The sequence below is a fragment of the Mchenga conophoros genome, linkage group LG11, assembly GCF_057382185.1.
Source record: "Mchenga conophoros isolate Kocher_MC1m ecotype Shallow Benthic linkage group LG11, M_conophoros_male_GT1.1, whole genome shotgun sequence".
Classification (NCBI taxonomy): Eukaryota; Metazoa; Chordata; class Actinopteri; order Cichliformes; family Cichlidae; genus Mchenga; species Mchenga conophoros.
Window position 1 is genome coordinate 17,118,204 of NC_140536.1, and position 24,082 is coordinate 17,142,285.

At 39.4% G+C, this 24,082-nt stretch overlaps 1 protein-coding gene across 1 annotated transcript in view; it reads right to left on the bottom strand.

Annotated features, from left to right (window-relative positions):
• The window catches only part of mtbp (MDM2 binding protein), a 40,426-nt gene extending 16,383 nt beyond the window's left edge, over positions 1-24,043 (bottom strand). Inside the window, exons 1-12 of the mRNA XM_085291158.1 lie at positions 23,891-24,043; positions 23,491-23,571; positions 22,686-22,759; positions 22,174-22,316; positions 21,993-22,051; positions 21,066-21,210; positions 17,759-17,873; positions 13,726-13,830; positions 7,179-7,273; positions 6,784-6,850; positions 6,465-6,582; positions 1,513-1,692 (exon numbers count right to left, since the gene is read on the bottom strand). Coding sequence (XP_085147284.1) covers positions 1,513-1,692; positions 6,465-6,582; positions 6,784-6,850; positions 7,179-7,273; positions 13,726-13,830; positions 17,759-17,873; positions 21,066-21,210; positions 21,993-22,051; positions 22,174-22,316; positions 22,686-22,759; positions 23,491-23,571; positions 23,891-23,957 — 1,249 coding nt within the window. The 5' untranslated portion in view covers positions 23,958-24,043. The remainder of the gene's footprint in view (positions 1-1,512; positions 1,693-6,464; positions 6,583-6,783; positions 6,851-7,178; positions 7,274-13,725; positions 13,831-17,758; positions 17,874-21,065; positions 21,211-21,992; positions 22,052-22,173; positions 22,317-22,685; positions 22,760-23,490; positions 23,572-23,890) is intronic.
• Between the last annotated feature and the right edge of the window lie 39 nt (positions 24,044-24,082).

Below are 24,082 nucleotides of genomic sequence, written 5' to 3' on the forward strand. Positions count from 1 at the left end.
GTTGAACAAAACTTCCCCAAAGGGGCAGGAGAGACCTGAAGGGGACATGAAATTAAGAGACTTTTTATTTCAGTTTGACCACTTGTTTAGTTGAAGCTGTGACACAGAACTCACAGGGTCAAGTAAGTTTGCTTAAAACCCTTTTTATAATCACACTTACTATACCCAAAATACCATTCCCAATGTTGTCCATCATGATTAAACATCCAATACATCCACCTGCCCAAGAACAGCCATGTTTGAAACCTTTTTTAAGAGACAATGATTGGGTTCACTGCAAACAGGAACTAATAATAACAAGAAGCACTCAGACCACAGAGCTGTGCCAAGGCAGCTCGTTCTCTGGGCAGTATTTACTTTTAAAGGAATTTTTGTTTTGTTCAATATTCACTTGCTTTGCTTTAAGAAGTTTGTAGTGCAGATGTAAAAGGTAAAAGTGGGATCAGAGGTCAAATGTGACATGATATTTGGATACAAACTATATTGCAATATTTAGAATCCCCATATGCCATTCCCTGTATGCCTATATGTTACAAACAACGTACAGTAAAAACAATGGCAATATGAAATAGTTCTAAATAGATTTAGCCAAGTGGCGGAAGGCTTTCACCTGGGTGGTGTCAGAATCTCATCTCTGCTTTTCGTAGATGATGTGGTTCTGTTGGATTCATCAAGTGATGGCCTCCAGCACGCACTGGAACGGTTCGCAGACGAGTGTGAAGCGGTGGGAATGGGAATCAGCTCCACCAAATCTGAGGCCATGGTCCTTAGCCAGAAAAGGGTGGAGTGCCCCGTCAGGGACGGGTTCCTGCCCCAAGTGGAGGAGTTCAAGTATCTCGGCGTCCTGTTCACGAGTGACAGGTGAAGGGAGCAGGAGATCGACAGACGGTTTGGTGCTGCGGCTGCAGTGAGGCGGACGCTGCACCGGTCAGTCGTATTGAAGAGAGAGCTGAGTATAAAAGCGAAGCTCTCAATTTACCAGTTGATCTACATCCCTACCCTCACCTATGGTCACGAGCTGTGGGTGGTGACCGAAAGAACGAGATCATGGAAACAAGCGGCAGAAATGGGCTTCCTCCAAAGGGTGGCTGGCTTCTCCTGTATAGATAGGTTGAGAAGTTCAGCCATCCGGGAGAGTAGAGGTGCTGCTCCTCCACATCGAAAGGTTGAGGTGGTTTGGGCATCTGACAAGGACGCCTCCTGGGCACCTCCTGGGGGAGGTGTTCCAGGTATGTGCCACTGGGGAGAGGGAGATGTGGGTTTCCCTGCTTAGGCTGCTGACCCCGCAACCCGGGATCATGCTCTATTCCGACATGAGTGTAATTAGACATCACACAAGCTTTGTACTAGATGGCAGGCAGGTAAAAGGCCATGTGATATCCAATCAGACTGAGTCGAAAACATATTATTACATGCACATCTGTTTCCTAATGCCTATGAAAGTGCAGTGCAGAAGTGGATCTGTGAAAATGGCTACAGACGCCCGCCTACAAGTTTTTCCACATAAAATACCTGATGATGACAGAGGCTTCTCTCTCAGTAATGCGGACACAGTTGCCATGGCAGCCGCTCCATTAATTTGACTGTCTGAGTGCAGCATCCTGACCCTGCAGGCTTCACGCTCAGCGTTGTCCGAGCCCTGGACCAACAGGAAGTAGGCAGCACTCTCACCTTTGACCTCAACATCGGGCACTAAAAGAAAAGAAAGACAGGAGCATTTGTTACTTATATCGACTGCTCTCAGAAGTTTATTTTTTTCTTTTTTAATCTTTCTATTATGCTTCACTAGGGATGGGTATCGAAAACCGGTTCTTGTTGAGAACCGGTTCCCACTGTTTCAATTCCTTGGAGTTGTTTGCCATTTTTGCAAACGATTCCCTTATCGATTCCAGTCGCCCCGAATGACGTCACCACGTTGCGGAGCGTCATTTACCTGGCAGGAAACACGGCGCGTAAGCAGCTCAAACGCTCAAAAGTTTGGTTATACTTTACGAGAACGGATGACAACAGGGCAACTTGCAATACTTGTAAAGTAGATATTTCATTTAAGGGAGGAAACACTACGATTATGCAAAAGCATTTGCTCACAAAACGCGTGATGACCTTAAATGAATGTCGTGTTTTTAATTCCGCTCCGGACTCGTGAATCTCAACCCAGCAGCAGCGGTAACGTTTGCACGTCCTCTTCCGTTAATGCGGCAGGTAAATAATCAGCTAACAGTGCATATTATGTTAGCGCGATCTGCCTTATTACAAAACCTGCCATTACTGTGCATTTAAGTGACCATGATGAGAGAGACAGACAGAGTCTGGCTCAGATGCTGGCAGTTCTCGCTGCAGTCTACCGGTAGCGTCTCCTTTCAGGCCAGGATAGACGAATGTCACCGAACAGTGACTAAGTTTGTGGTAAAAGGCTTGAACCCATTTGCCACAGCAGATGCCCCCAATTTTAGGTAAGTGAATGTGTTTAATTGTAGGCAGGGACATTACTGGATATTCTTGTGTAATTGCTACTGAATAATTTATGTTATAATTTGTTATTGCTACAGAAGAATATTTATTTTATTATTTTACATTTACAATTTTTTTTTCTGGGGACCCTGTGACACCCCATTGAAGAGCCATAGGCTGTGGATCTCTTAAGATCTCACTGTTGGGTTTGTAAGGCCATGTTACTCCTAAATTTCTATCTTGTTCAAAGAGAAGATATAAAACGAAGTTCTAAGCTAATTGAACTTAGTGTTCTCCTTTTTTAAAAAGAATCGATAAGAGAATCGATAAAGAATCGAATCGTTAACTAACCAACTTGAGGCTTAAGGGAATAATGGTAATAAGAGGGACTGATCCATATGGGCACAGAGAATAGCCACTTTTTGTGGTACTGAAGTTCCCGGGCTTTCATTCAAAATCTGTTTATCGTGAGCACCCACCCATTAAACATAAAAATTATAAATAGCTTCAAGCTATTTCAAGCTATTGATGCCTGTGGGCACTATCAGCCACTGAGACAACAGACAAATTTTAGTGTTTTAATGAATGAATATTTCATACATTAAGGCTGCCTGTTTATTTAAGAGAGGTGAACAATACATTATAATTGTACATAATAATATCACAGATGATAGACTAAATAAATAGATTTTACTTAGATGCTTGTTCATTCTTAATAAAGTGTTATATGTTGAATTGAACTGTATGTCATCTGTTCAAAGGCTCTCCCAGTCAGTGCTGTTCTCCATGCCTGTCTTACTGTACATGATGTTATTAGCACAAACACTTTAAAAGTTACTGTGACTCAAACATAGAAAAATAGATTTTTTATTTCCCTCACCTAATTTTTAAAAGTATTTTATAGCATATAACACCTTTGAAAATATGCTTTGGTTCCCATTTAACTCCAGAAAATCATAAATCAAAATATGGATATTACCTGTCCACAGATTCATGGTGACATAACTGCTCTTTTAACTGTCTGGTGTCTTTGCTTTGTTTGGTGTTTGTAGACATGGTTTACATGAGTTTTTAGCTGAGATTCAGAGGTTTCTGTGGACACTACTCATGTCAGCACTTATATTTCTGACCTCGTGTTATAATCGATTAAACGTGGTCTCCTCCCCTTTGCCCCCATTTTTGATGTTGTGGGTGCAAATGATCAGGCGTGACATTCTCATAATAAATCAGATAAAATACTGCAAAGAATTAATCCTGCGTTTGTGTGATTGAAATGTGTGTGCAGTGACACTGTTTTAAAGATTTGGCCTAAATAATTCTGGAGTGAATGAGGCTAAACATGATGACCGGACTAGTGACACCATATCACCTGTGACACTCACACACGCACGTATGACTTTGCCAGTTTCAGCTGAAACAATTTCAGTGTTTCAAACCATGTTCCAGAGTTTTTAGTTCACCGTTCATGAGGTTTCAAGAAGAAAATGAAAGACAGATCTGAATGTTTGAAAGTGTTTTGGAAAAACTCTGTAAAGATTAGATGAACAATACTCAAAGGATAAATTCAACTGTTTTATTTTGTTAGATAAGTTGAAAAACAGTTAAACAAGCAAGTAAATAAAGAAACAAGGTTAAATGAAGTAAGAGCAAAAAGTTAACAAGTAAATAACGAAACAAGGTTAAATGAGGTAAGTTCATAAAAGTTAACAAGTAAATAACGAAACAAGGTTAAATGAGGTAAGAGCAAAAAGTTAACAAGTAAATAACGAAACAAGGTTAAAAGAGGTAAGTTCAAAAAGTTAACAAGTAAATAACGAAACAAGGTTAAATGAAGTAAGAGCAAAAAGTTAACAAGTAAATAAAGAAACAAGGTAGAGGAGAGAAAACCCCAACAATCCCCTCTGAGCAAGCACTTGGCGACAGTGGGGAGGAAAAACTGCCTTTAAACGGGCAGAAACCTCCGGCAGAACCAGGCTCAGGAGGGGGCAGTCAACTGCCGGGACTGGTTGGGGGGTGAACAGAGGTGGAGCAAGACGAGGCTACATCAGTTGAAGAAGCAGTATTGTCCCTCTACCGGAAAAAGCTGAAGAATCTTTTCTTCTTTTTCATGGACTTTTCCACGAGCGCCTTTTTGTCCAGGATGAGGGTTCTCAACTCATCGATGGTTTCTGTGTTTTGCCTCTCTAGTTTCTTGCATGTTTGTTCCACCTGTTCTAATGTTGCTTGTGTTTCTTCAAGCTTTTCTTTGAGGTCTTTGGATGTTGCCTCCTGTGTCAGCTTTGCCTTCTGCAGGTCTGCATTTCTCACTTGATCTTCTTTGTGCAGGCCTTCTAGCTGCTCATTTCTTTTCTGGATATCGCGGAGCGTACACTGCAGGTCCTCATGCGTTTTGTCTTGTTTTTGCTTTTGGGCCTGCATTTCTGTGTTTTCCCGCTTCAAGTTGTTGAATTCCAACAATATCCCCTTAATGAGCTCTGAGTTGTTTTTCGCCATGTGATCAATCTTTTTCTGCATGTGTGAGCATCGTTTTTCTAGTGTTTCCTTTTCTCCCTCCAGCTCACTTGTTTTGACCTTCAGTTCATCACAGAATCCTTGCAACTTTTGATTTTTACTCTCAAAGTCCTTGATAATGCACTTTTCTTCTGTCAGTCTTTCTTTCTGTTGCTCTTTCTCTTGAAGGAGGTCTTTATTTTGGACCAATGTTTGTTCCAACTCTGCCTTCACCATTCCGTACTTTTCCTGCATGCCTTGGAGTTCGCGCTGCAGGTCTTTTTGCTTTGTGTCCTGTTGTTCCTTCTGTTGGAGGACTTCTTTATTTTTTTCTTCAGCTTCATCAAGCTTTCTTTGGAGCAGGTGATTCATTTGGTCCATGTATTGCAGATCCCACTCCATTTTATCAATCGTCGCTTTCCTGCCTTGAAGCTGCTCGGACATTTCTTTAACTTCAGCGCTCTTTTTCTTGTTTTCTTTGATGAGGGATACAATCTGCTCTCTGGCTTGAGCAAACTTGATCCCCCAGCCCTCATTAATAATGTTGATGTCGGGCTGGCGCTGTAGTGTTTCTTCCAGGTGTTTGTTTTGTGCTTCCATCTGTAAGCACTTCTTCTCCAGGTGACGTTTTTCTTCTTCAATTTGTCGAATTTTGTTCTGGAGATGGTTGTTTTCATTCCTACACCCCTAATGTTATATAACAGACCACAGAAAAACACAGTTTTTTTCTACGTGACAGAGTTATAATAAATGTTGTTTTGTTTTTTCTTAATTATCCTACTTTTTCTAAAAGGGAACAATATTTAAAGAATATGTATTTAATTAAAAACTCTGTAGTCATCTAAAGGATATACCAAGAAGGGTGAGCTTCCTGCTTGAAAAGGAAATGACCAAAATAAATGTATTTCTCTGCAATTACAAACTCTGTGTAAATAGTCTTGGTGTCAAAATAAAGCTAACACTGGTGAGATGTCATCAGAGCTGTAAATATTACTGCAGATGTTACTGTGTCAAAGTTACTGTGACTCAAACATAGAAAAAATGATTTTTTATTTCCCTCACCTAATTTTTAAAAGTATTTTATAGCATATAACACGTTTGAAAATATGCTTTGGTTCCCATTTAACTCCAGAAAATCATAAATCAAAATATGGATATTACCCGTCCACAGATTCATGGTGACATAACTGCTCTTTTAAACAGAATCGAAAATGGAATCGGAATCGTGAAAATCTTATCAATACCCATCCCTATGCTTCACTGCAGAACTGAAAAATAACTCACATTTTGTATGACTATTATTTCATCCTAATGTTTCTTCTTGGTGCATCATTGCCAAAAACTGTTGTTGTTTCAAGCATTATCTTGTATATCTATTCAGCACCACTTCAGAGCCTTCCCAATGGAGAACTTTATAACTTTATTACCTATACCAGTACAGTCCCACTAACCAATGTACTTCCCTGCAGGAGAGACAGCTCTTTTTTGTTGTTGCCAAAGCGACTGTGACACTCCAGTTTTACCTGGTAAAGACTTTGGTCTCCTAGATAGAGATTCTCTCCAGCGCTGGGAGCTGAGTTGGCTGGCTGCAGGCTGTGCAATGGGAGTGATTACACAGGACAGACTGAACAAAGCTCCGACCTAGAAACAGAAATACAGCAGATTGGCATACACACAGTCCCCAACCAACGTCATTTATGATCGATATATATGATTAATCATGAACATTCTGAATTTGTGATCTTGGAAGAGCTTTAATGTAATGAACAGGCTCCTTTGGTTAGGCGGATCTTTCTGTAGCAGACTTTTGTACATGTAAGAGCACAGCTAAGTTACTCGTACCTTTCCACACAGTGATCGCAGCTGGTTCAACAAAAGTTTAGCTTTCACAGACATCCCAGAAAGGCATCTGTTTGTCATTTGTGAAGGAACAGCACAATATTGAGGCACAAAAGTTATAAAACCACCTTTCAAAGACAGAAAAAGTCTTAAAACAATGAAATAATGGGGGGGGGAAGCTATTTTGTTATCAACAATTTTAAAAATGTATATTAATAGCCATGACTGTTTTGGTTTCTGACAGCCAAGCTGTTTGTGTGTGACACATACTAAAATCTTACCTAATCCTGCAGCTGTTTCATTTGAGCAGGTGATGGAAGCAAAAGTTATGATATTCTATTTTTATTTTTAAGCATTCATACAAACACACAGATACAGACACTTTAAAATAAGGATACAGTTCAAACTGGGCGCTGGAGATCAGGAAGCTTGGCAGGTCTGACAGATTAACCAGCTGAACCAAATCTAAAACTGGCGCATAGTAATGAAAGACCTGCAAATGAATCAAGAAAAGAAACAGAAAAGACAACATGATTAAAATAGATCATATTTTTCACAGAGTACAGCCTTCAACTCCATTTAAATCAGCGATGTCAAACTCATTTTACACTGTGGGCCACATACAGCCCACTCTGATGTGAAGTGGGCGAGACCAGTGAAATTACACGATAAACATATAGAAAAGCGACTGGTAGATCATTGCGGACACAGAAATGTCTGTCATGTAATTATAAATTTAAAGTATAAAGTTTTCTTTAATTCACAAAAAATGTCCTTGTACTTTGGTGTAATATGACTGGAAATGGGGTGGAGGTCTTTATCAATGGGAAAAGCACCAAAATCTATGAAAATACAGTTAAAAGATCAAAATCTGTCAACTCCTTTAAATTTTCCAACGCTGTCCAGTCGTTGCCAGGCCAATTACGGCACCCGGGCCTTATGTTTGACACCTCTGGTTTAACCCATCACATATCCCTCATATAAAAAAAATAATCCTTAAACAAAATTCCCCAAGATTATCATAAACATTAAAAACAACACTAACACCTGACTACTGCCGTTGTTCTATCAATGCCATATTTTGCTAGAAGTGAGGAGGGGCCTCGATACACCTTTAGGTTTTGTCATGATTTAATGTGCAAAGACTGACATTGAACACAATTCTGACGCGACATCTCTTGTTTATAAACCCTGATTGAATTTCACTGGAATTGGCAGTCTCATAATTTATTGAATGTCAAACTTTTTTTTAAGTCTAATCTACATGAAGATTTAAATGATCTTGGGTCAAAATTAGAGCTTAAGAAAGCTGGAAACATTTATAAATCCCTTGTTCAGTTCAGTGAAGCCTCTGACTAACGCAGTGACCTGAAGAGAGATTATTAAGACCTCCAATATTCAACTGTCCTCATTATGTTCACTTGAAAGCACACTTTGTAAGAGTTTAAGACTGCACGCTTCAGCAGTCATAATATGACATTGAACATCATTCGTATAAATCTGATTTTGTCTGACTGAGCTCTATTGTTCATTAGACAGCTCTGCTCTGAGCTATAACAGGTTTTCTGTGAAGGCACAGACTCCTTCACTGCCTAACAATGACTAATCGTATATTTAGCAACAATTTAGACAAAACATAGAGATAAAATCGCTGTGACTGAACCCACAACTTTATCAGACATATGGGAAACTGATTCATGCAAATTCTCAGCTAGGTGCTGCTAAATGTAATGATGTAGCTTTTTCCGCTCTTCAGGGAAAACAAGCAGTGCTGTTGAGAAAGGAAGACGCTATCCAACCCACAACTTCTCAACAGCTTCGGAGAAAAACGCCTCATCGGAAGCTTGAGAATATTCAGTCCTTTAAACAAAGACTAGATATGGGCATACCTAGTAGAACCCCCGTGTGTTTGACTTTGTGGTTGGGTGACTGACTTCTAACATTAGATTTTTTTTCCATAAAATATCACTCACCCACTCACTGTATTCACATCAGTAACCACTTTTTTGTATATTCTAACACCCGTGCATAAAGACTGTCAACAAGCAGTTCAAAAGTGGTGGGAGGAGGAAGTATAAGGTTGTTTCCTGACATACGCTGACATGGCATAAACACCTCTTGGATATAAATAAATCTCTCACATGTTCCTGCTGGTTCAATAAGTTCAACAACAAACAAATATATATCAAATCAGTAAAATAAGATGAAGAGGTAAAAAAAAAAAAGCAAAATGTCTACTGTAAAACTTTAGTACATTAGCCCTCAACAAGTGTTCCTGCTTGTTTGTTACTGGCAAAAACTCAAAGGAGGTCTCCACCACTTACCAACCAACTTCCACTGCAGGATAAGCTGTGTGGGAGCGAACAAAGTCTAAAGGTCTGAATGTTTGAATGCTTTAAAACCCCAAAGACAATGCAATGTGAAGCCCTTTCCCTGTCTTGACAAACAGGGTTGATGCTCTCTTTAAAACGTCACTTAAAGAGATTAAAAGTTGTTATTTTAATATGCTGTAGGGCAGACGGAAATGCCTGAGAAAATTCACTAATAGCATTTTTCCTGATATACAGTACAGCTCTCTGGATGATACACTTACAGAATAGAAATGGTTTTGGTGCATTTACTTCCATGTTGTTTGAAATGAGTGAAATAGATTTGCAATTACTTAGATTATTGGTGCTCTCTACCCAGATGCATCCAGAATATACAGCAGGCAAAAAGTCTACCTTTTAGTCTATGATAACGGTAATATTACATTTTGTTCAACAATATTTTTAAAGTTAATGATAATTGCAAAAATGTTCCACTAAGAGGACTCCCTTTCCATTCAACGACACTTTAAGCGTGTCTTTTTTGACTGTTAATTCAAATGTGTTTTTAATGTTATAGTTTCAGTTACATGAGGGCTGGTATCAAGAAAATGAAAAGTCAATTCTGTGGCCTCTCCCTTCACTGAGTGCTAGTAATTATAATGTCACTTACTCCTGACAGTGAGGAGGTCTAACTAATAGTTTCTGTCTGAACCTAGTTTAGTGTGTTTGTCTGAGTACAAGTCGCTGCACAGTCATTTATCCCAGCAGTGTGGAGATGTGATAGTTTTGCTGTCCTCAGAGCTGTTTTTTTTAATTGTGTGCCAAAACAATCACTGCCATCTGCTTCTCTGTATAAAGATCTGATGAAACCCACACACATTCACTCTCATTCTCCATAGACGCATAAATGAGCAGCATGCACAGACAAACTCTCAAACTCTGCTTAAACTGAACAATAAGCGAACACAACAACACACATAGTATCTGGTGCCAAACACAAACTCACATAGCAGACAGTGGTTACAGATATTATACATGTATAACACAGAACATGTATTGTAATATTATAATGTTAAGACTCATTAAAACAAGACTATTTTTCTTTAATGAGTAGATCAGAAAACTTTGAAACTGTCTTTACTGCTAATCCAATGAATGTTAAAGGTACTCCGATTGTGTAAGTATAGACATTATCAGCTAATCGATGAGTTTTCATTATTGCATGTATTAATCTACATAAGAAAACTCACAACAAAGCTTTACAATGTAATATAATACCATCATGTTTAGTACAGAATACACTGTCTGTAAATGTGGTTCTTTAAACTATAGACAACAAGTAGCAGAACACACACTTGGCCAAAGCCACAACCTCAGATTCTAAATGTTAGTGAAAGTTCATCACATTACAGTTCTGCTCTTAGAGATAAATAAAACTCTAAAAGGCACAACTGGTGTTGGTGGCCGATGCACTGGCACAAATCCCCTGTAAATACAAGTTGTATAACACATCATTCCCAGGTCTCAGTAGATCTTAATAGGGTATGAGCCTTAGTGACTTTATTCACCATATCAATTTAAAGGCAAATGGCTGAGTAAGAACCAGGAATAAGAAATAATAAAACCATCATAGATATAAACCACTGAGAATACTGCCACTTTCTGTGATTGCCATTATTATAGTAAGAACTAGAGTTGGACATTCCTTTATGACCAAAGGGTTTTGGGACTAATATTCTCCTCAACTCGATAACATGTTAGCTTTTATCTTATATGCCATGAAAATGACACTGAAAGCTGAGTTCCTAGAGTAATTAACCAGATGAGCTATTAAATATTACATATACATCCAGAAAATCTTTAGACATGTTTTATGTTTTCATCCCACAAGGCCCGGCTGTTTGTAAGTGAAACATCAGAAATGCTTTTATTTCTTCAGTATTCTCTTGTGATGAAGTAGATGACAGTTCTTGGCATACGGGTTCCAGTTCAGATCAGTTTATGTGCAATACTGGACTCCAAAGTACTTTTTTGGTATAAGTAGGAAGCTTCAAACACACCTGTTCTTACCACGAAATCGGGTAGATTAATGTAACTATGATAAATTGTTGTTTTCTAAACTCGTCTGAGAGGTTTAGTAGATTCATCTGTGGTATCAATTTGTTAATCCAAGATAACTCTGTTTTCAAGTTATTGCATTCAAAAGATTTTCGGAAAACTTGTCGGCCAAGATTTTTTGTAGACATACAGTTAGGTCCATATATATTTGGACACTGACAAGTTTTTACCTCTTTATTGAAACCTATTCCATTTATGGACATGGACATAATGCGTAGACTCTCAGTGTTTATTTGAGGGTATCCACATTACAAATGGATGAAGGGATTAGTTCCTTAAGATGTGCCACCCTCTCTTTACAAGAGACCAAATGAAATTGGACAGTTGACTCAAAGGCTATTTCATGGGCAGATGTGGGCAATTCCTTCATTATGTCATTATCAATTAATCAGATAAAATGCCGGGCGTTGATTTGAGGTGTGGTGGAAGGCTTTGCTGTGAACAGACAACATGCAGTAGAAGGAGCAGGTGAAACAAGCCATCCGTAAACTGCACAAACAGAGTGAACAACACTTTCCAGGAGGTAGGCGTGCCCATATCCTAGTCTAGCATAAAGAGAAGACTGCATAAAAGTAAATATAGAGGTTTCATTGCAAGTTGCAAGCCACTCATAAGCCTCAAGAATAGAAACGCTAGATTGGACATTGCTAAAAGAAAAAAACATCTAAAAATGCCGTCACAGTTCTGGAAAAAAATTCTTGGACAGACAAAACCAAGATCAACCTCTACCAGAAAATTATAAAATTACAACATTAGAAAAATGTTTTTGATATCCACATATTTATGGACCGAACTGTACCTATGGTATCAATTTGAACCTCCTATGCCGCTTCGTTCTCAAGTTATTGCATTTACAAGATTTTCAGAAAAATTGCTCTTTGACTACGACTTTGTCCTTGAGGTCGGGGTCACTGAGAATCAAACTCATCCGTGATATTTGGCTGATACACAGTATGGCACAGGCTGGCACGAATTTTATTAGCTTCACAAATATGGTCATAACCAAGACTACCTACCTAAATTAAAAAGGTATACTACACTGGATTCCACATTAAATAAACATGTATATATTTATTTGAAAAAAGTTACTCCTATCAACATCCCCTATAATCATCCCTTCTGCTGATATCCTACTCTCTGCCTGCATTTTCCTCTTTTCTTATTATTTTGCAGAGTTTCTGACAAGTCTGCAACCTTTGGCCGGTGAGTGTGCAGCCCCCCAGCTATTTAAAGCAGGATCACAGTGGGTCTTTCCAAGCAGACCAGCAATGTCTAAACCAAATGGCAATCCATTAGATAGTTCTGGAGATTTTTACCATCACAGTGTGCTGCGTGCTGCTAATGAGGCTAAAAAATGCCAAAAGATTCCCAGTTTTATTTTCTATCTATTATATACGACTGTATATGAAAAACAAGTCTAAGCTTTTTGTCATTTGTGATAACAGTGAGCTGGAAGCAGACGTTGTATATAGCCTGCAGTTTATACATGTGGCTTATTAATATTTACTGATAGCATATTAATAAAATTAAGAGTTCTGTAAACACTGCGTTAAATATATTGTCAGAGAACACAAACATGATATTTATGTGAATACCAGTTTAAAGTTTTGGCATGAACTCATATCTGTCATGTACAATCAACAGTTCTGACACACAGACATTAACTGAGGCTAGACTCAGAGTGGATGGAGACATCGAGATGAGCTGACAGCTCAGTAACAGCTTCTCAGTTCCGGAGAGTGAGTGCCGAGTGATATAACTCCATTAAAAATACTCTACAAATTATATATTAAAAAAATCAGACTGCAAAGCAGGAAAAAGATTTCCCATGGAAGAAGCCTTCACCACTGGCCTGCCTCAATGAGATAATAAATCTTTATTTCTGTGTCATTTTCTGGTGGCAAGGTCATACGTACATAAAAGGTTGGCAATAATTTGGCTTATAAAATACATTTGATTTATCTGACTGATGGATCATCTGTCACAGGTTGCACAGTGTGAATAAAGGTCAACCAGGACGTGACGCTTCTCATTTGGAAATAGACAGTGGGGGGTTCGTTCTACTGGACGGCTTGAAAGCAAGACTGGCTCTACAGTAATACAAACTGGGCTATTATCTGCTCTGCCAAAACTTTACCCTGAAGTTTGCACAAACACACACAGAGAGTAGTCTTTTCTCAAGCTGCATTACAATTCTTAATATAAGACGTTCTCACTGACAAAGTTTGGATCAAGTGCACACCCTACAGCACTCTGGTGGAAGACTGCTGCTGTGAGCAGCTGCTCGCAAGCTGGGCACTAAATCTTTGTTGGAGGACACAACAAGGACTAATTTGACTTTCTGGAAAACAAAGTCAGAGAAAATAGTTAACTGATTACTGAGCTGGCTGTCAAAAACTTGAGCACCAAAGGACAGCCTTGTTTTGATTAACTGTGAAATGCTTCCAAAGTTTGGTTTGAGGTCATCTCAAGTTCAATTTAACAAAAGGTCCAATGAAACTTAGGAGTCAGAGCTCACCTCAGACTGCAGTTTGTGGTCAGTGGTCATGTGTGGAGCTTCCAAAAGACCAGACTCTGATATCTGATGCAGAGAAAAACCATCAAAGCGGAGTTCTGACACACACTGAGGAGAAAAATAATACATGACACAGTCAGTGTATATGCAGTTAGAAACATTTGTACAACCTACAACAGAGAAATGCAAACTGTTTGACATCAGTGCATTTTAATAAATGCTACAGCTTCAGTGTTTGTCTGAATAATATCTCAAAAATAACTCGGCATAGCTGTGCCCTTTGGAGTTACGTGTACACAAACACATATAGAGACATCATAACTGTATCAAATGGGAGTAAAATGGTGTTGGCTGCTCTCAGAGAAGGGTTTATTCTTTTGGGAATTTTCCTTTGTTTGGCTTCTCCAAACCTTGAAGCTTTTACTGAGTGTCTCTAGAACTCACTCGTTCAGAGGGCAGCAACTCAGAAAAGGTCACTTTAGTGAAGGAGACGCTGCGAGCCTGCCTTAGAGCACCATACTTGGAGCACATTGGTTGATAATCTAACATACGGTGTCTATACACTTTACTGTTAGGGTCACAGACTGTACACAAAAGATAGTCAAAGCTTCCCAGTCTTAAAAGTGAGGACAATGCAGGAGTGCCCCAAACCTGCACTCTTTCTAAGTCCTCTGGTTTCAATTTAAAAAATTAAAAAATAAAAATTTGAAAGTCTGGGTGTATAAAAGGTTATGGGACTTCCAGTCCATTACACAGTCCTAGAGATTGTTCTGTGATCGCCTCAGCAAAGTTATTCATTTAATTGTTTATTCCATGACAGTTTGGCCAGTGGCTCCTGGAGGGTGCTGTATGATTCTGGATGAAATCAGTTGGTGCCCCAAAAAAAAATGTCCTTGAGATTGCAAATGTCCTTGGTTTCCCACAGGAAATAGAGAACAGTCACCTCTAAACTGAAAGCTGTGCCTTACCACTACCACCGACAAGTTTCGAAAGGCAGAGTTTCGAATGCAAATGATGAATGACCATGGCAATGGTAGCAATGAAAGCAAACACAAGGAGGTTTTCAGTGCAGAACCTAATACATCTTTACAACTGGTTTTCATCTAGCAACTGTCATCATCCTCCAGCAACCACTCGCACTCATAAACCAGTCAGGTCATTCATATTTTTTCCATAGCAATCGGTGGCTGTCAGGGGGTCGCCAATGGGTCCCTTGGCCCATGTGACTGAAGCCTTGGCAACGTCTTTCTTTTATAAAGTGAACAAGATAATGTTCCCTTTACGAAAGATGACCCCCAGTAGAGTTAACAAGGCTGATAAAGTAGCTTCTTCAGGGCAAGCCTGCGTTGTGCTCCTCAGATTCTCAGATCTGCCTCTTACTTGTCACATGCAGTTTGAAAATACCAAGATGGTGACAGCAAAATCGCTCAGCTCAACTTCACTGAACCATGGTCGATGGCCCAGTGTCCGTGTCCAGCTTTTACATACAGTCTATAGTAGAGGCTCTAGATGAGAGATGTCATTTTATAAAGGTTATATAAACCATTTTCAATTTTGTTTTTTCTGTTTTTAATATTTTCACTTAAAGATTAGAAGCAGAGTTTTCCCAACATTAAGGTCCAAACTGAAAAACATACAGTAATGAAAAAAAATAGAAACTAAAAAAAATACAGTTTAGTTCTTAAAAATATTTCCTATCTCAGAAATATCAGACTTGTGCCTGTCACCAACACTGCACCTTCATTTTATAATATTAAAAAAACAAAACAAAAAATCCCACACATACTAAAACACAAAGACACTACTTTGAGCCGTTTCAAGAAAGACAAGATCTATATTTTCAGCCGATCAGTGTTTAAAATCATAAAATAAGACCTGAAAGTCTCACCCAGATTTCTAAAAAAAAAAAAAAAAAAAAAAAAAAAACCAAACAAAAAAAACACCATCAGTACGAGACATGCAAGGAAACCTCACAGTGAAACAGATTGCTGATTCTCCCCAGAGGGCCATGAAAGAACAGCACCTGCCAGAGTTTTCACTTAAAGACAAAAAAAACCAAGTGTGCCTGAAGTAATCTCCAGAGTAGGAACAGAAAAAAAAAAATGCTGTCACATCACCTCAGCCTGGTTACTTTGACGCCAAAACAGTTACTTTGTAGGAAAGCAGGAAATGCATGGAAACAAGCAAATATAAGGACACCTAAACACCACATCCACATGACTGTGAAACCCTCGTTTCAGAATTAGCATCAATGCGATGCTACAATAACCTTCACTCTTTAAAATGCTATTCATGAGATTATTGGCCCAAACTGGAGGAACCTGTTCTATTTCACAAAAGCAAGGCAGAGTTGTTCAAATTGATGTTGAAGTTCTTCCCCATCGAATCTCAGTCTGCTTTCTTTCTAATGGCCAGCTAGTCGCTTCTTTATACACTTTATATCACTCAATTTATGACCTCCATAAACACTTTGCTGATGTGTTTATGGTCTCAGCTGCTACTTTCAAGTCTTTCTGAAACAACATGATGTTCAGTTAAATGACAGGTGCAGTTAAAAAGTCAAAAGGATCATAAAGTAAGGTGTGCATTATGGTGGGCCTACCTCGTGAGTAGCAAGTGGCTACTGTATGAGCATGACAAGGAGAAGGGAAAACTGTCAAGAATATGACAGCCAAAAGAAATTTGACAAACTGCACCATAAAGCTATAATTTATGTTTATTGATTCATTATTTCCAGCAATCTTCTTTAACACTTGGCTTCAATAAGCTTCATGCCCCAGTAAAATAAAAAAAAAAAAAAAAAAAAAACTTGATAGGAGGGGGGTTTAATGGGTCAAAGTGGGCCAAGCTGGGCTGAACTGATACCAGCTAGTTCAGCTCTGCCAGGTCAATGCCAGTAGGACGGTGCCTTTTCCCATGACCCTTTAATGACCTCCAGTAATTTTCCAGATTCATTCAGCATGATGTGAGGCAGAGATGTTTTGCATTTGTGCAGAGCAGGGATAGTGGATGTATTGGACAAAGGATGCTGGAGATGGAGCTGTCCAGCAGAAAGAAAAGACGAAGCCCTCAGTGGAGGTTCATGGATGTTGTGAAGGAGGACATGCAGAGGTTTGATGTGACAGAGGAGGATGTGTTCGTAATAAAAAGCCCAGGACAAGCAAGCTGGAAAGTTCAAAAGGACACGGCTTTTTCTCCGGCCCACAACAGTATTTGTCCAGAAATTGCAAACACAGACACACAAAGTCTCACATACACAGTGGTTAAAACAAAAGATGTTCATTCCCTCAACAGCCTGTACCTACCAAACAGCTTTTTTCCCTTCATTGCTCCTTTGAAACCATCAATTACACCCACATTGCTAGGTTTGGAACAATTACATCCAAGCAAGTGTATACAGACACAAGACTTCACAGTCCTCTCTTTGGTAAGCAAAACAGCATCCACAGACACATTTTCCTAGAGGTCTCCGCTTTCCTGTAACTGACAAACAGCTGAGGTTTACAGCATCCACAGAATCTTTATTAAAATCCTCCGTCTCAATAGTAAGTTGGCCCTTTTGGCCCACCACAGTTATAAAGACCTGCTATGCAGCTGCTGCAGTAAAAATTACAAAGTTTTTTGTTTTTTTTCTTTGGGGAGTTTTTAACCAAAAACTTGTATTACTGGGGAGTTTATGGAATATGTGATGTAAATTAAAGTTAAAATTTTTGCTCATATCCATTTCCGTCTCAAACTTTGACCACCAAGCGAGAATTGTGACCAATTTTTTTGGAGCTGTGTTTTGTTAAATAGCTTCAGCAGTTTCACTTTTCCAAATTCTGACTGTGGTGAGGCAGTGTCCTGCAATTTCAAGAAGTTGATAATAACAGCAATTTGATATTTATTCAGTGATTGGATAGATCTCCGACTCCGTTTCTTCAGTTCTTTTGTTTAAAATATTCAGCTCATTCACACAACTGTCCTGTGCACATCTGAGTACATCACTAGTCTGAAAATGTGCACCATCTCCAGAAGTTACCCCAGCAACCCTTACCTTCTTCTCTCTGATAAGCAGGCTTCCCCTCCATATTTCTTTGGAGTCAATACAGCTGTCCAAGTCAGCCAGCTTGACCAAAGCGGCGCTGATGGAGGACGCCATTTTCTGCCATCTGAATGAAGAAAACAAGAATCGCTTGATGAGCCCGAGTAACTTTTATTCTCTGTTAGACAGCAATATTCAAGCCCATGTGTCAGGTTTTCTTATTGCCTACAACAGTTCTGCAAATGTTAATCGTACATTCACGTTATACCAATAAGCCTGTCACATTTAAGATGTCTAGTTCTTATCAGGTAGGTGGTGTTTTGATGCCTGATGTTGTGGGGTGAAAAAGGTCATTCTGGCATCTCCTGAGATTATCTGTCTTCATGTTGCCAAAGTTAATTTGTTGTTTTTATCATTACGAGTGCTTCTGCAGAAATGTTCATCCATGTGTATCCATCCATTACTTCAAGTCAGCACCTTCTCTTATTTATCCATCTAACTCCCCCTAGTGGTGAGCTAGGAGGATTTCATTAATAATGGGTTTGTGTACATTCCCAGTCATCCAAGTCATGGTTGTCTAAAGAGCTTAAAAATGAAGGGAAAAAATGGACTTCTTTAAGTCACTGGAAACCCTCTCATGCATACTCATCGACTCCCATCACCCACTGAAACACAAACTTGGGTTGAACAGGACCCTACACCACACCCTACCAACGTTCCCTCTAAGGCACAGATGGAAAGAGAAGGAAGACACACGTAAATAAAGCTCTTAAAACATGTGGTTGTCCCAACTGGGCCTTCATCAAATTACCAAAGATACACAGGAAAGAAGATCAGACATCAACTAGGGAGAAAGGCGATGACTGATGGAACAACATTGTCATCCCTTATGTACCAAGTTTATTAGAGGAAACAGGAGAATGTTCTCCAACCCCAGCATCTCAGTGCACTTCAGTCCCAGCCACACTTAGACAAAACCTGGTTCATCCCAAGGAAAAAACTCAGACACTGAGTGTCTGAGTGCACGCTGTGCTGTGCAATGAGGAGCACTCAGACCTCTACATTAGAAAACCAAAACAGCCACTCCACAAACACATGGCACAACACAGGAGAGTCACCTCGACGGTACATCTGCAGCTAAAAGATGAATGTCACTCTTTGAATGATGCCAATGTTCACATACTGGACCGGGAAGACCAATGGTTTTGGAGGAGTGAAAGAGGCCATCAGCTGTCTGCCACCTACAATCCACTCACACCTCACTTTAGGTGACCTCAACAAGTCACATGATAAGATGGGCCATGTACTCACACTGATTTCACCTTTAACCCCAAGTAATGATAATGACCTACACCTTTTGTCACACCTTGGCTCGTGGAATGACACACATAATCAACAGTGGTCCCAACGACCTCCTTCTAAGGGGAAAGCCCATACTAGGGATTAAGGCTACGTCCACACTAATGTGTTTTTGTTTGAAAACGCATCGTTTTCTCTCCGTTTTGGCCTCCCGTCCACACTGAGATGGCGAATTTCTTCCCCGAAGGAAAACGCTCTCAAAAACAAATACATTTGAAGATGGTGCTTTCGCGTTGCAGTGTGGACAGCGAAAACGGAGACTTTCGAAAACGATGACACATTTTAGTCAGTCATGTGACAAATTAAACTAAGATAGTGGAGGGCATTATACAGCAGTTGTTTTGTTTGCTCTCAATTTTGACAGCCCTATTAAAGATTAATATCAGTTTGTACATGCTTTCTTCAAATTCTTTAATTCTCACTTGCTTTTGCAACTTTGTACTTTTGTGTTACTCGCAGCAACAACTCCACCTCATTGTTAGTCCATTTAAAAAACTCGGTGCTTTTCCTCGACATTTTGCCGACACGTTTCAACGAGCCGGAAAGTAAATAAACGGCAGACAGAAATTAGGCAGGCCGAATCATCTTGCGTTTCACGCATGCGCAGTACTGGAACGTAAGCGTTTTCAGCCGTTTCAATGTGGACCCACAACTCTGTGAAAACGACTACAAAAACGCCGTTTTCAAATCTATCCGGTCTAGTGTGGCTGTAGCCTAAATCCCTGGGACTCTCCACCTTTTGTTTTTAGAACTGAAGAAGCCTCTTGGATGAGAGGTGAAACTTTTCTTTTTTTCAAGCTCTTAAGTTCACAAATAGCACTATTTGAAAAGTTTCCTACAGTAAAAACAAGGCTCCTTTCAAAGTTACAAAATAAAATCTAAGAATTAAAGGACATTCCAAAAAAGCCCATTTTTCATAGGTTGCATTGCTGTTAAAGAGTTTAAGTGAAGGCCTATTTGGCATTCTTCAGTAAGAGGGAATGTGCAGGGCTGGGTATCGTCACTGATTTCTAGAATCGATTCGATTCCGATTCACAAGGTCCCGAAAGGATTCGATTTGTATCTGGGAAATTTTGCCTCAGACAGTCAGAAATATTATAATTCAGATCAGTACATTTACATATTTTTGTATCTATAAAAAGGAAGCTGACACTCGCAAGACTTTATCAAAGGTGTGAGCATCACAGAAGATGCCTTTGTGTGTAGGAGCTGAAGATAAAACACAGAAAAACATGAAGGTGATTTTCCTGGCCTGGGATTTTATAAAAATATTCTGCAGTAGATCAAAAACGAAAGAAAACCATTAATCAACATATGAACATTGCCTCTGAAGTTACAGCGGTTTTATTAGAGACACGGCTAAGCGTTTTGCATTTTGCATAATTTTAAAAAGTTTAAATTTGTTCAGAAGTCTATTGAACAGCAGAAATTAGGTTTTCTTTTCAGAAGGAAAAAAAAAAAAAAAAAAAAAACAAACAACAGCGGCCGACAGCGCTGTAAACAACGGTAGACTTGTGTGTAACAAGCAAGCGAATAATGCAGAAAACGTGTTGGAAGCAAAACAGCAAAAGTCAGAGGGAATCCATGACGATGTTTATGTGAAGCGTAGTTTGGATCTTCTTTTGCTGCTGGTTCGGTCAATATTGTTTGGAGAGAGATCAAACTAACAGCTTTAGAAAAGGGCGTAAACACAAAGCGCGGACCTGCCGAAACATCAGAATCAGCGAGCTGTTGGCTTTCAGCCCCGACCGGGTGAGAAAGACGACATCTCACTGATTCTGATCCGTCAGCGGCTCCGCGCTTTATGTTTACATTTATGTGCAGAATCCGTGTACCTGCTCTCATTCATTGTTTTAGCTGTTTGGTGGTTGTTGAAATTTTGTGAGGTTTAATCGATAAATCGATTATCAAAACCCACCCCTAATAGAGTGTAATGCATGGGTATTTTTCATCTTCTCACCCAGGTGTGTGCTGTGTGATGACACTGATCTTTGCAGCATGCCAGGAGGACATGTGTTTGACGGCTCCCAGCAGAGGCAGGAGGTCTTTAACAGGAGGGGACTGCTCAGCAGAGCCCAGCACCAGAACATCCAGCAAGGCTTTACCTGATTGAAAAACATAGGAAACAAAAGGACACAGTGTTTCCTTCTTTTATTTGTTAATTTTTTCTTTCCATCCATCCATCTCTTGGTAGGACGTATCAAGGCAAGTCGTGAGCTTTTAAAAAGTAGGCAGAATCGCTTGTTATCAAAACCAAATTACAAGAATTGTAGTGACTCTGGCTCCTCAGGGTAACTAAAGTTAGAGGGTAACTGTTTCTGAACTCCTGCGGAGACTGTGTGCCAAAAGACCTTCTCTTAAAAAAAACAAACAAAAAAGAAAACACTTCACGAGGGAGATTTGCAAAGAAGTCAGAGCAATGGTGAACACAGATTTATGCAGTACAGCAGGCAACCTTTTCCACATGGCAGATTTTCAGAATCTAACTGCTTAAAATTCGACAGCACTCTTTTAAGAAGAAGTTTTAATTCCTTGATTTGGCTAAGACACAATCGCCCCATGAGAAATTATTTTGTGCAGCAAACTTCTTGTTCTTTTTTCCCATCAGTAAAACAAGCCAATCTTCGTTTTTTTTTCTTAATGCAGAATGGAAGAAACTGAAGTGGCGAACTGCGCCCTAAAGGTAATCATCGAAGTCACCTGAGAAGTGCTGTGTGGAAGCATTGTGGATTAAAAATCCTCAAACTAGATTTTTTTTTTTTTTTTTAGTAAAAGCCTTATAAGATCCAAGTTAACAGCTTCAAAACTGCGAGCAAATTATATAAAAATTATAAGGCGGAAGATATATAAGTATAGAAAGTAACCAATGTTAACTGGATAACAGTACCTGGAGGTGGAAGCTTGTCTGACAGCACATGCAGTCCCTCTGCAGCCTCCTCCATCAGCCTGTTAAAAGTTGAGAACAGATGAGCTGACATGTCACTGTCACGCAGATTCTTGAATGGATAGATGGAGCAAATCCCTGTTACGGACAATAACTGCAGACATTATCATTATTATCATCTCACTCTGTCAGTGTCAGCTCATCAGCCTTTTGGTCCGGTGCCTCCTGGTTCTTCAGAGAACCCAAACAAGCTTCCAAAGAAGTGGGTTTCTCCTCCTCACCGTCACATCTGTGAAGGCTCAACTCTTCCCATTTAGAGGTGCAAAACTGCCAAACAAGAGACAATTACTAAACTAAATCCAGAATTCTTTATTCACAACTTAACAGTTTGAAAGGTAAAATTCTGCATCGTTTCCTTGTCAAATGTGTGTCAATGTGGTTAAGTATGAAGCATAAAGTGCTTTTGCAGTTTTAATAAAGGCATTCTGTACCAATTCCTAACTTGCCATTGCAAAGATGAATAAAACTGTTGTAAAGCTGATATTGTATTTAATAAGTAAGAAGTAAGAAAGGAAATGACACAATAGCTACGTTGGTGCAGACTTTGACAACTTGTGACAATTTAAAGCATCACACATAAAAAAGCTGTATATACAGGCACCATATCTATGCTCTTGAATCTTCCAAGTGTCTCACCTGTGCACCTCCGTGACAAGCCTGAACAGCAACGTACCACCTCCGAGCTGACGGGCTGCCACTGAGAGAACAAGCTGGGAAAACATGCAGTGAGAAAGATGTAAGGAAGGGAAATAACTTGGTCTGTCTTAACACTGATACAACACTGAAGTATATACAGCTGTAAAACACTAAGTACAACGCACGATTCAATAACTTGTAGAACCACTTTTAATAGCAATAACTTCATCTTTTCTCACATGGTTGTTGAGAAATTTTGTACCACTCTTATTTACAATGTTGCTTCAGTTCACTGATTTTTCATGCACAGCTCTCTTAAGTTTTTGCCACAGGATTTCTGCCAGGCTGAAGTCTGAACTTTGATTGGGCCACTGCAACATCTTGATTCTTTTCTTTTTCAACCATTCTGAGGAAGCAGATTTGATGCTGTGCCTGGGATCATTGTCCTGTTGCATTAGCCAATTTGAGCCAAACTTCAGCTGTCAGATAGATGGATTCACATTTGACTCTAGAATACTTTGCTATACAGAAGCTCTGACAATGCAACAGTGTCTTACAAAAACTGTTTGCTTTGTATATGTTTTATTTTGCAAACTACTACTTCTTATCTTATTTTTGCCTCATGTATTCGTAAATAGGTTTAAACGGTGTTCCTTTATGACTGATTTGATGACCAATTTAGCATCTGGCCAAGAAATGACCACTGAAAATTGAACATTTACAGTGATGCTGATTAGTGATTAATGTGCAGTATCTAGAACCAACAGATAGAGCAACTATCTAAGTTATCTATCTGTTACTGTACCTGGAAACACAGAAACCTTCTCTGACTCCTGAGTGGAGATGTCCACGAGTCTGCCATATATCTGCTTTAGTGGCTCCAAACCTGTGAAAACTGAGCTGTCAGGATTCATTACAAGCAGATTTCTGATTTATTTAAGACTGAAAAGAACAACAAGTAGCAACTTTGTTAAAAGCTGCTAGCATAGTTCACTCTTCAAATTCTTTGACCGGATAACCATCGTGATTACAAACAAAATGTGAAACACAAACGTATACGAACAAAGGTTAACAAAGTCAGGACGATATTAAGAGCTCAGCCAGACGAAGTTTACAGTTACAAAGCTAACACGGGCTAAGTCTGCACACTTTTAAGGTACTGGCAGAGGAAGTATTACATGTTTCCAAGTTAAATGAAAACTTACATTTAAAACCATCCGGCGACTCGTCATCAGTTCGGCAAAAAGATATAACTAAAACATACCGGTCCATCTCCAGTAAATATTAGTAAATATAGGATTGCTGTTTGTTTATTGGGCTCTTTCGGTTAATAGAAAAACACTCGCGTCAAATTTCCCACCAGTTCATCTTCTTCTGCGCAAACTAACATGCACTGT